This window comes from Cottoperca gobio, unplaced genomic scaffold, assembly GCF_900634415.1.
Source record: "Cottoperca gobio unplaced genomic scaffold, fCotGob3.1 fCotGob3_512arrow_ctg1, whole genome shotgun sequence".
Taxonomy (NCBI): Eukaryota; Metazoa; Chordata; class Actinopteri; order Perciformes; family Bovichtidae; genus Cottoperca; species Cottoperca gobio.
Window position 1 is genome coordinate 5253 of NW_021167047.1, and position 13865 is coordinate 19117.

Sequence of the window (13865 nt, forward strand, 5' to 3'; positions counted from 1 at the left end):
AAACATTTACATTATTAAAAAGCAGCAGATATTTACATTTGTGAAGCGGGGAATTTAATTTATAACAAAACAGATTTTATAAACTTTTAAATAGTTTTTTATGGAGAAATCTTAAACGGTAATGTAACTAAAGCTGTCAGATATAGTGGAGTAGAAGAGTACCTCAAATGTGTACTTAAGTACAGTACAGAGTAAATGTAGAAACATGGATGCTGAAGCTGTAACTGTCTGGAGAATAAGAGACGAAGCAGTGAAGCATGAAAACATCTTTAAGTTTCTGTTTCACACAACAATCATCAACACGGACATGTAAAAAATAAACACTTTAGGCTCTGAAACTGGGCAGAATCACCTCCTCAGACAGCAGTCGGAGGCTGAAGCTGCTGCTGGAAGTACAATGTTCCTCTACTGGCTACTAGACGCTGCTCCTCGCGGGGGAATGTCCAACTGTTAGAATACAAAGACTGTGTCCCAATTCTATACTGCATACGAGGACTACACTCACCTTTAGAGGATGTTTCTGCAGTAAGTACACGAGGACTACACTCACCTTTAGAGGATGTTTCTGCAGTAAGTACACGAGGACTACACTCACCTTTAGAGGATGTTTCTGCAGTAAGTACACGAGGACTACACTCACCTTTAGAGGATGTTTCTGCAGTAAGTACACCAGGACTACACTCACCTTTAGACGATGTTTCTGCAGTAAGTACACGAGGACTACACTCACCTTTAGACGATGTTTCTGCAGTAAGTACACGAGGACTACACTCACCTTTAGACGATGTTTCTGCAGTAAGTACACCAGGACTACACTCACCTTTAGACGATGTTTGTGCAGTAAGTACACGAGGACTACACTCACCTTTAGAGGATGTTTCTGCAGTAAGTACACCAGGACTACACTCACCTTTAGACGATGTTTGTGCAGTAAGTACACGAGGACTACACTCACCTTTAGACGATGTTTGTGCAGTAAGTACACGAGGACTACACTCACCTTTAGACGATGTTTGTGCAGTAAGTACACGAGGACTACACTCATCTTTAGAGGATGTTTCTGCAGTAAGTACACGAGGACTACACTCATCTTTAGAGGATGTTTCTGCAGTAAGTACACCAGGACTACACTCATCTTTAGAGGATGTTTCTGCAGTAAGTACACGAGGACTACACTCATCTTTAGAGGATGTTTCTGCACTAAGTACACCAGGACTACACTCATCTTTAGAGGATGTTTCTGCAGTAAGTACACCAGGACTACACTCACCTTTAGAGGATGTTTCTGCAGTAAGTACACCAGGACTACACTCATCTTTAGAGGATGTTTCTGCAGTAAGTACACCAGGACTACACTCATCTTTAGATGATGTTTCTGCAGTAAGTACACCAGGACTACACTCATCTTTAGATGATGTTTCTGCAGTAAGTACACCAGGACTACACTCATCTTTAGAGGATGTTTCTGCAGTAAGTACACCAGGACTACACTCATCTTTAGAGGATGTTTCTGCAGTAAGTAGACGAGGACTACACTCATCTTTAGACGATGTTTCTGCAGTAAGTAGACGAGGACTACACTCATCTTTAGAGGATGTTTCTGCAGTAAGTACACGAGGACTACACTCATCTTTAGAGGATGTTTCTGCACTAAGTACACGAGGACTACACTCATCTTTAGAGGATGTTTCTGCAGTAAGTACACGAGGACTACACTCATCTTTAGAGGATGTTTCTGCAGTAAGTACACCAGGACTACACTCATCTTTAGAGGATGTTTCTGCAGTAAGTACACCAGGACTACACTCATCTTTAGAGGATGTTTCTGCAGTAAGTACACCAGGACTACACTCACCTTTAGAGGATGTTTCTGCAGTAAGTACACCAGGACTACACTCACCTTTAGACGATGTTTCTGCAGTAAGTACACGAGGACTACACTCACCTTTAGACGATGTTTCTGCAGTAAGTACACGAGGACTACACTCACCTTTAGACGATGTTTCTGCAGTAAGTACACCAGGACTACACTCACCTTTAGACGATGTTTGTGCAGTAAGTACACGAGGACTACACTCACCTTTAGAGGATGTTTCTGCAGTAAGTACACCAGGACTACACTCACCTTTAGACGATGTTTGTGCAGTAAGTACACGAGGACTACACTCACCTTTAGACGATGTTTGTGCAGTAAGTACACGAGGACTACACTCACCTTTAGACGATGTTTGTGCAGTAAGTACACGAGGACTACACTCATCTTTAGAGGATGTTTCTGCAGTAAGTACACGAGGACTACACTCATCTTTAGAGGATGTTTCTGCAGTAAGTACACCAGGACTACACTCATCTTTAGAGGATGTTTCTGCAGTAAGTACACGAGGACTACACTCATCTTTAGAGGATGTTTCTGCACTAAGTACACCAGGACTACACTCATCTTTAGAGGATGTTTCTGCAGTAAGTACACCAGGACTACACTCACCTTTAGAGGATGTTTCTGCAGTAAGTACACCAGGACTACACTCATCTTTAGAGGATGTTTCTGCAGTAAGTACACCAGGACTACACTCATCTTTAGATGATGTTTCTGCAGTAAGTACACCAGGACTACACTCATCTTTAGATGATGTTTCTGCAGTAAGTACACCAGGACTACACTCATCTTTAGAGGATGTTTCTGCAGTAAGTACACCAGGACTACACTCATCTTTAGAGGATGTTTCTGCAGTAAGTAGACGAGGACTACACTCATCTTTAGACGATGTTTCTGCAGTAAGTAGACGAGGACTACACTCATCTTTAGAGGATGTTTCTGCAGTAAGTACACGAGGACTACACTCATCTTTAGAGGATGTTTCTGCACTAAGTACACGAGGACTACACTCATCTTTAGAGGATGTTTCTGCAGTAAGTACACGAGGACTACACTCATCTTTAGAGGATGTTTCTGCAGTAAGTACACCAGGACTACACTCATCTTTAGAGGATGTTTCTGCAGTAAGTACACCAGGACTACACTCATCTTTAGAGGATGTTTCTGCAGTAAGTACACCAGGACTACACTCACCTTTAGAGGATGTTTCTGCAGTAAGTACACCAGGACTACACTCACCTTTAGACGATGTTTCTGCAGTAAGTACACCAGGACTACACTCATCTTTAGAGGATGTTTCTGCACTAAGTACACCAGGACTACACTCACCTTTAGAGGATGTTTCTGCAGTAAGTACACCAGGACTACACTCACCTTTAGACGATGTTTCTGCAGTAAGTACACCAGGACTACACTCATCTTTAGAGGATGTTTCTGCAGTAAGTACACGAGGACTACACTCATCTTTAGAGGATGTTTCTGCAGTAAGTACACCAGGACTACACTCATCTTTAGAGGATGTTTCTGCACTAAGTACACCAGGACTACACTCATCTTTAGAGGATGTTTCTGCAGTAAGTACACCAGGACTACACTCATCTTTAGAGGATGTTTCTGCACTAAGTACACCAGGACTACACTCATCTTTAGAGGATGTTTCTGCACTAAGTACACCAGGACTACACTCATCTTTAGAGGATGTTTCTGCAGTAAGTACACCAGGACTACACTCATCTTTAGACGATGTTTCTGCAGTAAGTACACCAGGACTACACTCACCTTTAGAGGATGTTTCTGCAGTAAGTACACCAGGACTACACTCATCTTTAGAGGATGTTTCTGCAGTAAGTACACCAGGACTACACTCATCTTTAGAGGATGTTTCTGCAGTAAGTACACAAAGGCTACACTCATCTTTAGACGATGTTTGTGCAGTAAGTACACGAGGACTACACTCATCTTTAGAGGATGTTTCTGCAGTAAGTACACAAGGACTACACTCACCTTTAGAGGATGTTTCTGCAGTAAGTACACGAGGACTACACTCATCTTTAGAGGATGTTTCTGCAGTAAGTACACGAGGACTACACTCATCTTTAGAGGATGTTTCTGCAGTAAGTACACGAGAACTACACTCATCTTTAGAGGATGTTTCTGCAGTGAGTACACCAGGACTACACTCATCTTTAGAGGATGTTTCTGCACTAAGTACACCAGGACTACACTCATCTTTAGAGGATGTTTCTGCAGTAAGTACACGAGAACTACACTCATCTTTAGAGGATGTTTCTGCAGTGAGTACACGAGGACTACACTCATCTTTAGAGGATGTTTCTGCAGTAAGTACACCAGGACTACACTCATCTTTAGAGGATGTTTCTGCAGTAAGTACACGAGAACTACACTCATCTTTAGAGGATGTTTCTGCAGTAAGTACACCAGGACTACACTCATCTTTAGAGGATGTTTCTGCAGTAAGTACACGAGGACTACACTTACAGAGCAGCTGAACACCAACAGGAAGTTAGATCATTTAGAAGCTTTAAGTTAAACGTGTGGCTGTCCTAATATAACATTTTAATTTATAAAATAAACAGAAGTTTCACCATCATCTACAATTAGTTTTATTTTTGTTTCGGCTGTGAGCAGCTCCTTTGTTTTCATTGTGCAATGCATTGTGGGACAGTGTAGCACACTCAACAACCCGTGTTGTAGTGTTTTAGTGTCCATGAGCGTTGTGTGTTCTGTACTTTGTCCCTCTTCCTCTGTGGAAGCACTGCAGACGGTATAATCACGATGCAGTACAGATTTGGGACGCAGCTAATATCTTCTCCATGAGACGTTCAGGTGTGTCACTAAATGTCACTTCTCTTCAGTGTCTTGCGTACTAAAGTCTCATCAAAGAGATATTAAAAAGTCTCTCAAGGTGTTTCTGCACATTGATCATCTCCTTCCATGATTAATCAACGGACCGAAACCTTTCAAACACAGGAAAATATTTTGAGCTTTGACAAATATTTCTGAACATCTTTTCATACAAAAATGGAAATCAGTGCTTCATCTTTGTCCTCCGGTGTCCGGATTCCCAGTCGTCGGTCACTTCTTCTTGTTCTCTTTGCAAGCCACCACATATCTCTGAGCCACGTTGAGCGGAGGAGAGTAGCCGTCGGCGTACGACGTGTCCTCGAACAGCACCGAGTAGTCGTCCTGAGGCTGCAGACAAACACATGCTGAGGTCAGAGTCGAGGCTCCGGCAGCCTCCAAAGAATCTGCTCTGCTGGCAGTGATTTAACTCACACAGTATTTTTAGAGATGATCCAACAAACAAAACCAGAATTGAGAGGATTATATATTTTGGATGCAACGCCAGACACTTAAATGTCGTCTGCACTGCAGGATTAGATTCTGCAGAGTTACAGTCGTGAGGTTTTATCTGCTGACACAGACACAGACTCAGAGGGAGGAGCAGGACTGCAATGTGCCTTCACACCGGATGCAAAGCTTCACATTGTGTTACTCCAGCGAGTTTAACCGCGGCATCATTTGTGTTTACACACGGAGGCGGGGCTTACCTCCATGTAGAGACCGTCAACGTTTCATCAACCTGCTGCTGTGTGTACGTGTTGTGGAAGTACATGTTGTGCTTTATCTTGATGCCGACCAGTAAAACTCTGAGTTAATACTTTGTCTGCAAGACGACAAGCAAACCACTTTTAAAACGCTTCTTTTCTGAATGGAGTTTGGTTCCATGAGGGCTAAGCTAACATTGCTCTGTGTGTCTTTGTAGGTTTAGGTCAGGGGCCCCCGACCCCTTGGGCCCGCTCAGTAACTTCGATGCACACAGCCAGTAAAACATCACTTAACATGAATACAGGCATTTCTGTGTATGGATAACGTTGGCTTCATGCAGCAGAGCCTTGATCTTTGCTAATAATACCACAGAGCTGAGTCTCACCCTGTGTGGGGGGGTGTGGATGAGGGCCCGGTAGAAGCAGGTGGTTTGGGGGTAGAGGGCCAGCACTAGCTGGTCCTTGCTGAACAGAGCCTCTGGGTCTGTCTCTGGGTTGGCCTTCCACTGAGGCAGAGGGATGATCCGCCGTCTGCTCAGAGTGTGTCTCCTACACACACACACACACACACACACACACACACACACACACACACACACACACACACACACACACACACACACACACACACACACACACACACACACACTTAATAATTTCTTTGTTCTGTTTAAAATAAAAAAACGAGACAATTTGTGGTCAAAACTTCTGCGGTGCGTCGGGAGTGAATGGACGGAGATAAAGAATAGATAAGAATATTAGATGAAGAGGAAACATCAAACAGAACTCACTCTTTGCCCTCTTCATCGATGTCGTCCACTTCGTACCTGCACAGGTGAAGGAAAGTTTCAGCTCAATCCAGCTGTGATCCCACATGGCTCAGTACAATATGAGCTATTTATACTTTACTAGACTTTTAAAGACTTTTAAAGACTTTTAAAGACGTTTAAAGACATTTATAGACATTTATAGACCTTTAAAGACTTTAAAAGACTTTTAAAGTCTTTAAAAGTCTTTTAATGTCTTTTAAAGACATCACTTCGGACATTTTTCATTATTTTCTCACATTTGATACTAAAACATTAAATCGAGAGAAGAATCCAGAATTAAAATAATCGTTAGTTGCAGCCGCACATCAAAATACCACTTACATATAATAATCCATCAATAACATAAAAGTAATATAATAGATACTTTTATTTATTACTTTAAGTAGTTTGTAACTCATACTTTTAAACATAGAAGTGAAAAGTTCTCGCTGTGGTTTTATAACGTTCTTTACTTGACGGTTATACAAGCTGTGTGTCTGACGTTCTCACTTGTTGGTGGAGTGGTTGTAGCTGACCACCTCCGCCAGGATCCACTGCTCGTCTCCGTCCACGGCCTTCACCCTCGCCGCCACCTTGTCCCCCTGTTTGGCCACGTAGTCGCTACTGGCCGGGGTCGCCCCGCACAGAGGAGGGGGGCTGGTGAGGAGAGGACACAACTTATTTTAGCATGTAGTTAGTGTGTGTGTGTGTGTGTGTGTGTGTGTGTGTGTGTAGCTTTGCTCTGCAGAGTTTGGCCACAATGCAGCTGGTGGATTTATTATCTGCGAGTGTCTACGAGCTGTGAAGAAAACAGGAAGTCAGAGCAGTGACCTCCTGTGAGGCGACAAGCAGCAGCTACCTCTCCCCCGGCTTGCCGATCCACAGAGGAAGCGTCATGGCCGACTGCTGCAGGAGCGTCATCAGGACGCCTCGCCTCATCGTCTTCCTGGGAGGGTCGCTGTCGCTGTAAACTCCCGCCATCTTAGCAGCTGCAAGAAAACATTTCATCTCCTTTAGTGACTTCACCTTCAACTCACCTGAAACTTCTGTCACAACATTTACATCATCAACTTATTTGTCTCCAAACTCCACAATACTCACAATGGACACAAGAAAAAGTGAAAACATTTTAACTTCACAGTTTAAAGACAAACAACAAAACAAGAAGATATTTAATGTCACGACTATAATACGGTTTATCTTATATACACTGTAGAACACAAACCTATTCTCCTCTCCTCCAACAAAGACTTGATCTCTGCAATTTTATCGAGAGCATGACGCAGGATGCTGAGAACAGAAAGAAGACAAAAATAAACACAAACAACACGGTGCGAACACGAGCTGATTATTCATCTGATGTGTGTTGAAGTGGAACATTAACCTCAACAGGAAAGATTCCTCGAGGGGAACCTGAATATCCAGAGAATTTCTTTTGTAGATAACGTGTCTTAATCTAAAGATAAAAACTGACCTGATATCTGGCACTAAATTAAAACAGACCATCAACACAGACGAAGGAGATTAAATAAACAGTGTATCGTTTGAAACTGATCTGAACTCCACGACTCGCCGGCTTGTTTTCTTTAAAATAAATTTGTTTATTAAAGCCAAAACAAAACCAAAATATAATCTGACGATACCTGAACACATCATGTGTGGTGAAAAGTAACCAAATCTAAGCTTCAAATTGTGATATTCCATCAGATGTCTCGTTTAAAGGCATTAACCAGATCCTGTGAAGAACATTCAACTCTGCGCTCCTCAGCACAACCGTGAAGCCGTGAACGAGTCGGCCGAGAGAAACAGTCACAAGACTAGAATTCAGACCAAGTAGAGGCTGTAAAAATGTAAATTGTTCAATATGTAGAGCATGTGGAGCCTTCCCCCCCAACATCGGTAACACTCATGGGCACCTGGAAACGAGGTATATTCATTACAACTGTGTTAAAATACATTTGACAGTTCTCCCAACTTCTAGCCATGATTGTGCCGTTTCCATCGAGGTGCGGGACTTTTATAAATAGGTAAATATTAGAGGGTCAGTAAATGTCTCACCTGCACTCTGCCTCAGCGTCTGCTTTGGCCGTGGTGTACAGGCCTCGCAGCTTGGTGCGGTAGTACGGAGAAGCTGAAGGAGACAAAATGTTTGAGTGATTCGTGACTCATAGAACGGCAACTAATAACTAGTTAGAAAAGCAAAAGATGTGTAGCCAAGTCTAGAAACTTAGTGCGTGTTTTGGAAATGGAAAAAGAGTGACGATGAGATGACTGACTTTTGTTTTCCGTCTGCATCCTCTCATGTGTTTTCTGAATGTTGAGCAGATTGTGTTCGCTGCGTGACCTCTCCTCCTGGACACAGAAGCATGATTATTTGGATTTGGTTTGACTTCAAGCGATTGACATCCAAAAATGACTAACAGTGAATATCTTAATCAGTGTTTGATAACTACCATCGCCACTAACTTACCTGGGTCTGTTTGATGAGCTGATGGAGCTCTGTGAGTAGCTCTGCAATCTTAGTATCGGCTGACATGTCTGTACCTACAAGGTTTGGCATTCAGTTAAGAGTTTTGTTAGAACAGCGTTGATACACACAAACTCCATAAAAAGGGCCACGGCTTCTGATACCAAAATGACCAGAACACATTGTGTTATAAATTAGAACATTATAATAAAATAGTACAGTACATTGAATGGAAGCCGAATACAAAAGTGGATCCTTTAAGTTTGAAATCATGTGCTACTATGTTTGTATGTCTCCTGAATAACAAGGTATCTCTGAATTGACAGATTTCTGAATGGAGTTCGGTTTTAACTGATCGAGCGCACAACAACGTTGATACACACAAAACTCCACGAGGAAATCTGACATTTTAAAATCACAGGGTTTGGCTTTTGATTGAAAAATGTCTGGAAGAAGAGAGCAGGACCAGACAAACTGTGTTATAAATGTTTACATTGTATTCAAATATATATTGGACAAAAGCCGAATAACAAAGTGAACCCTAACGGTTTTCAATAACGTACTACTCTGTCTTTAAGTCTCCTGAATAACAAGGTTTCTCTTAATAGACGGATTGCTGAATGGAGTTCGGTATAAACTCTTATTGTGAAAAGAATAGCACGTAATGAGGCTAAAGCGACTGTAGCATTTCGGGTTTAGACGGCTGGGAAAATGCATAAATGAAATGTTTAGGTAAAGCTGGGTAAAATGCTAACGTTACCTTTAATAATAATTGTAACGAGTTAGCTACTTTATGGCTAACTGTTAGCTGATTGGGTTAGCAAGTGATTAGTTTCGCTAATGTTAGCCAGGTTGCTAAACTGTGAGATGTGTGTCCACGCAACAAAAACATTAGCTGTATATATTTCCACTTAGATAACTTATTATACACCGTATGCTTTATATGTTTCTTTACACAACATGTAATACTACTTACCGTGTTAGTTTTTCTGTTTATTTATAGGTAACTTGCTAACTACACGGATTAGCTTCTTCTTCTTCTTTGGTGTTAATGCGGAATTGGCACACCAGCTCCACACACCGCCACCAGCTGGACGGAGAGTGGAACTGCAGCTTCGACACAAAACATAAACCTCAGTTTGTTGATATATTACAGCAGAAGCCTTTTGGAAAGTAACTAAGTACTTTTACTTGACTTGAGTACTTCCATTTATTTTGAGGTACTTTTACTTGACTTGAGTATTTCCATTTTCTGTTACTTTATACTTTCATTCCACTACAGTAGGCTTTACTTACTTTGCAGCTTCATATTAATAATGCTACATTTATCAACTCATAAATGATGATGTATTACTATAGGTTAAACTACCACACAGTATATAAAGTAATTAAAATGTGCTCCATGTTTGATGGATTGATTGATTTGACTTATTTACTTATTTATTATCAGATAAACAGAAATCCAAAAGGATAACATAATAAAGTGAAATTTCCAACATGGTTTCAAGATGTTAGAAGACACAGAAGCTCAAAGACGCTTATTTAACATTAAACAAATAAACAAAAACAATCCTGAAATCCCAAAACACATCACTACAATTTAAGAACAGAACTAACAAACTCCAACATTTAAAAACAAGAATGACTAAAATCCTGCAGAAACACATCCTGCGATTAATGATTGATGTCGGCTGTGGTACGATGCCCTAAAGCTGAGCAATGAATCAACAGTTTATCATAATAATGTGCGATAAACACATTTTATCAGCACAGTAACTTAAGTAACTCATTAACTTTGTCAGGAAGGGGCCGGGCCAGAAATACAATCTTAAATCATAAGTATTTTATTTATTTACCCTTTAGTTGCTTATAACAGAGGACGAATGCTGTATCAGCGATACATTAATATATATAAAATAAAATACATAAATACTAAATAAATATATAAATAAACAAATGAATAAAAATATAAGATAAATAAATATCTAAATAATTTAAAACTGATGCATTTTAAAATATGAGTTGTTTGTGTAAACAAGAGAGCGATGCAATAATTAAGTCCCGAAGTTATAAACAACGTGCATGAGTCAAAGTAAAAAGAGATATACAAAATATAAACATAAATAAAGAGGTAAAAGGTATAGCACATAGGTTCACAGTACCGTGGTGTACTGTGAAATATCAATTATATTATTATATATATATTATATATATATATATATATATATATATATATATATATAATATATATATATATATATATATATATATATATATATTATATTATATTAAGACAGACAAACAAAGTGCAGCATCAACACGAGAGCAATGACCTCAAACCTGGTGACCTGGTTCAGCTGCTGTGTTTACACTGTTACAAGATCCTGCTCACACACACACACACACACACACACAAACACTCACACACACACACGCACACACACACACACACACACACACACACACACACTGTACAACAGCATCAGACTGCGCAGCATGAAACATGTTTATTTATACAAACATTTCGTTTTGAGTGACTTCCTGGTTGGTGTGTCTGCGAGACGTTTTGCAGGTGAGGGCAGAGATCTGAACTCATCCTGTGAAGTCTCTGCAGAGAGGAAGCAGCTGCTGAGGATCTGAAACATTACGTGTTGAATGAAACACAAGTCTATGTTTCACATTCTTCTTCTGCTGTAATGTTATTAACACACACTCCTCTCTCAAGTTCAGTCCAAAGTGTGTTCTAGGTGGAAATGTCACGAGGTGTTTGACAACCATTAGATGAGATAACAACACACACACACACACACGCACACACACACACACACACGCACACGCACACACACACACACACACACGCACACACACACACACAGACACACACACACACACACACGAACACACACACACACACACACACACACGCACACACACACACGCACACACACACACACACACACACACACACACACACACACACACACACACACACACACACACACACACACACACGCACACACATAATAATGTCACTTTAATAATACACAATGAAGCAGAACTCTCCATCGTGTTCTTTAGTCTCTGCTGTGAAACAATAATGTAAATAAAGAACGATTGTTGCACAGTGTGCATGTTATGGCGCAGGGACCCGGAGGGACCCGGAGGGACCCCCGCAGGGACCCCCGCAGGACCCGGAGGGACCCACAGATTCACCTGATTGAAGATAAACTCCATGCTTTCTATAAACTGATGCAACATTAGTGCAGACAGAGGAGCGCTGCTGGCGCAGTGTCGGAGGAGGAGCTGCACGTCTGGCTATAAAACACCGACAGCTTGTTTTTCTGCACACAAGAAGACAGAAGTGCGTTGAAGTTTGGAAAGTTTTCCACTTGTTGTTGTTGTTTCTGAAGTTTGACTAACTTTATTTCTTGGAGCAAATCTCAGAGAAACAAACATGAGTCACGTCGACGTGAAGAACCTGAAGCCCTCCACCTTTGAAGACGAACACTACGACAAATATGAATATTATAACTTATCTGATAAATACGCAGGTGGGTTTCTCTTCTTTTCTCACTCTCTGGCTGACTTTAAGCTAAATCTCGTCTGAAACCAGGTCACAAATAGTTTGTTTTGTTTGTTAGAATGAAACTTTGACTTGTTTTCCTGCTTACAGAAGGCTCAGCCCGTAAAGGCAGGACAAAGAAGGAGGCCAGTGACAACACCAACAGACACAACCCCTCCGGACATGAGCGCAAGATTGTGGAGAAGCTCCAAAACACGGAGAAGAAAGCCAAGGAGTGAATACTGAGGTACATTTTGTACTGTACAGTGTTAACCCTTTATTTATGTCTGTTTCACTCCGGCCGAATTTAAGAACAGCTGTTTTAATTGTTGCTTGTAAAGTTTCTGAGTCATTTAATGCGCTCTGTACTTAAACAGAATCAGTATATTAGTTAAATTGACAAATATTTGAACGACATCTGGCTAATAAAACAAGTTCAACTCTCCCTTTAAGAATCTGTCTGTTTAACGGTTCTCCACCGCGCTCTCGGGGGCGGTTGTGACTCAAAGGCTGATTTTGTTCTCGAATAAATATTAAGTTTGTTGTTCATGTCTCTATAATTCTGCGCCGAATTAGAGATTGTCTATTTTATTTGTGACTGGTGGTGTCACTGAATACTTTCATCTTCTTTATATATTCGCAACTTAGCAGATACTTAAAATTGGCAAATATCTTAACGGCGTTTGGCCTTTGACATTTAAGAACGTGTTGAAATATATATTGATGTAAAATACAATGTTTTTAATCATTTCAAAGCGACTGAAGCACAGACGTTAAGCTTCTCGTTCTCCTGCAGGGCGACTCGGACGGCTCATCCCGGACACCGACCTGCACCACCTGCACGACCTGCACCACCTGCACGAGACAGAACAAACGTAGAGACGACAGGAGGCTCCGACAGGCGAAGGCTTGACGTGAAGAAGAGGAGCCTGCAGCTCCAGATGTTCACACTGCGGCTCCTTGTTGTCGAGCCCCCCCCCAGGAGGAGGTGCACCTGGTCCACGTTCAGACGTGGGGGGGATTTCTATGTTTTTAATGGCTTTAAAAAGAGTTTTTTACTATTAAAACTTTTCTCAAATGATTTGATTTTGTTGTAATTTTTTCCTCTCGAAGTTCAACACAAAACATTGAATTAATATCCAAATATATTTATATAATTTATTTATTTATATAATATATTTGTATTATTTATTTATTTATATAATATATTTATATAATTTATTTATTTATATAATTTATTTATTTATATAATATATTTATTTTATTTATTTATATAATATATTTATATTATTTATTTATATAATATATTTATATTATTTATTTATATAATATATTTATATTATTTATTTAATATATTTATTATTTATTTATTTATATAATATATTTATATTATTTATTTATTTATATAATATATTTATATTATTTATTTATTTATATAATATATTTATATTATTTATATAATATATTTATATTATATTATTTATATAATATATTTATATTATTTATTTATATAATATATTTATATAATTTATTTATTTATATAATATATTTATATTATTTATATAATATATTTATATTATTT

The 13865-nt window shown here is 39.8% G+C and overlaps 2 protein-coding genes and 1 long non-coding RNA gene across 4 annotated transcripts; 1 reads left to right on the forward strand and 2 right to left on the reverse strand.

Annotated features, from left to right (window-relative positions):
- Positions 1 to 251: 251 nt before the first annotated feature.
- LOC115006146 (uncharacterized) lies at positions 252 to 1161 on the reverse strand. The gene is made up of 2 exons (XR_003832027.1): positions 641 to 1161; positions 252 to 505 (listed from the first exon to the last, which is right to left on the reverse strand). It is a non-coding gene; the product is annotated as an uncharacterized LOC115006146 (long non-coding RNA).
- Positions 1162 to 4476: 3315 nt separating this feature from the next.
- On the reverse strand, positions 4477 to 9829 carry sgf29 (SAGA complex associated factor 29). Of its 2 annotated transcripts, none has more exons than XM_029428223.1 (10): positions 9698 to 9829; positions 8725 to 8798; positions 8531 to 8606; positions 8313 to 8385; positions 7480 to 7544; positions 7114 to 7243; positions 6765 to 6911; positions 6237 to 6272; positions 5832 to 5994; positions 4477 to 5089 (listed from the first exon to the last, which is right to left on the reverse strand). In XM_029428223.1, the coding sequence occupies exons 2-10, from the start codon at positions 8788 to 8790 to the stop codon at positions 4973 to 4975; spliced, it is 873 nt and encodes a 290-aa protein (XP_029284083.1). In that variant the 5' UTR covers positions 8791 to 8798; positions 9698 to 9829; the 3' UTR covers positions 4477 to 4972. The 2 variants fall into 2 exon arrangements, with proteins under 2 accessions (XP_029284083.1, XP_029284082.1); XM_029428222.1 differs by lacking the exon at positions 9698 to 9829 and adding an exon at positions 8946 to 9241.
- A 2209-nt stretch (positions 9830 to 12038) lies between these two features.
- Positions 12039 to 13364, forward strand: nupr1b (nuclear protein 1b). Its single transcript, XM_029428224.1, has 3 exons — positions 12039 to 12272; positions 12395 to 12530; positions 13080 to 13364. The coding sequence occupies exons 1-2, from the start codon at positions 12176 to 12178 to the stop codon at positions 12520 to 12522; spliced, it is 225 nt and encodes a 74-aa protein (XP_029284084.1). The 5' UTR covers positions 12039 to 12175; the 3' UTR covers positions 12523 to 12530; positions 13080 to 13364.
- Positions 13365 to 13865: the final 501 nt, after the last annotated feature.

Excerpts from the sequence above, each read along its gene's own strand:
- sgf29 (XM_029428222.1), bottom strand. The coding sequence starts at position 8,994 with ATGATTTCAAACTTAAAGGATCCACTTTTGTATTCGGCTTCCATTCAA. Across the intron at positions 8,607-8,724 it reads AGCTCATCAAACAGACCCAG|GAGGAGAGGTCACGCAGCGA; the intron begins GTAAGTTAGTGG and ends TTCTGTGTCCAG. Across the intron at positions 6,273-6,764 it reads TACAACCACTCCACCAACAA|GTACGAAGTGGACGACATCG; the intron begins GTGAGAACGTCA and ends TCACCTGTGCAG.
- nupr1b (XM_029428224.1), top strand. The coding sequence starts at position 12,176 with ATGAGTCACGTCGACGTGAAGAACCTGAAGCCCTCCACCTTTGAAGAC. Across the intron at positions 12,273-12,394 it reads CTTATCTGATAAATACGCAG|AAGGCTCAGCCCGTAAAGGC; the intron begins GTGGGTTTCTCT and ends TCCTGCTTACAG.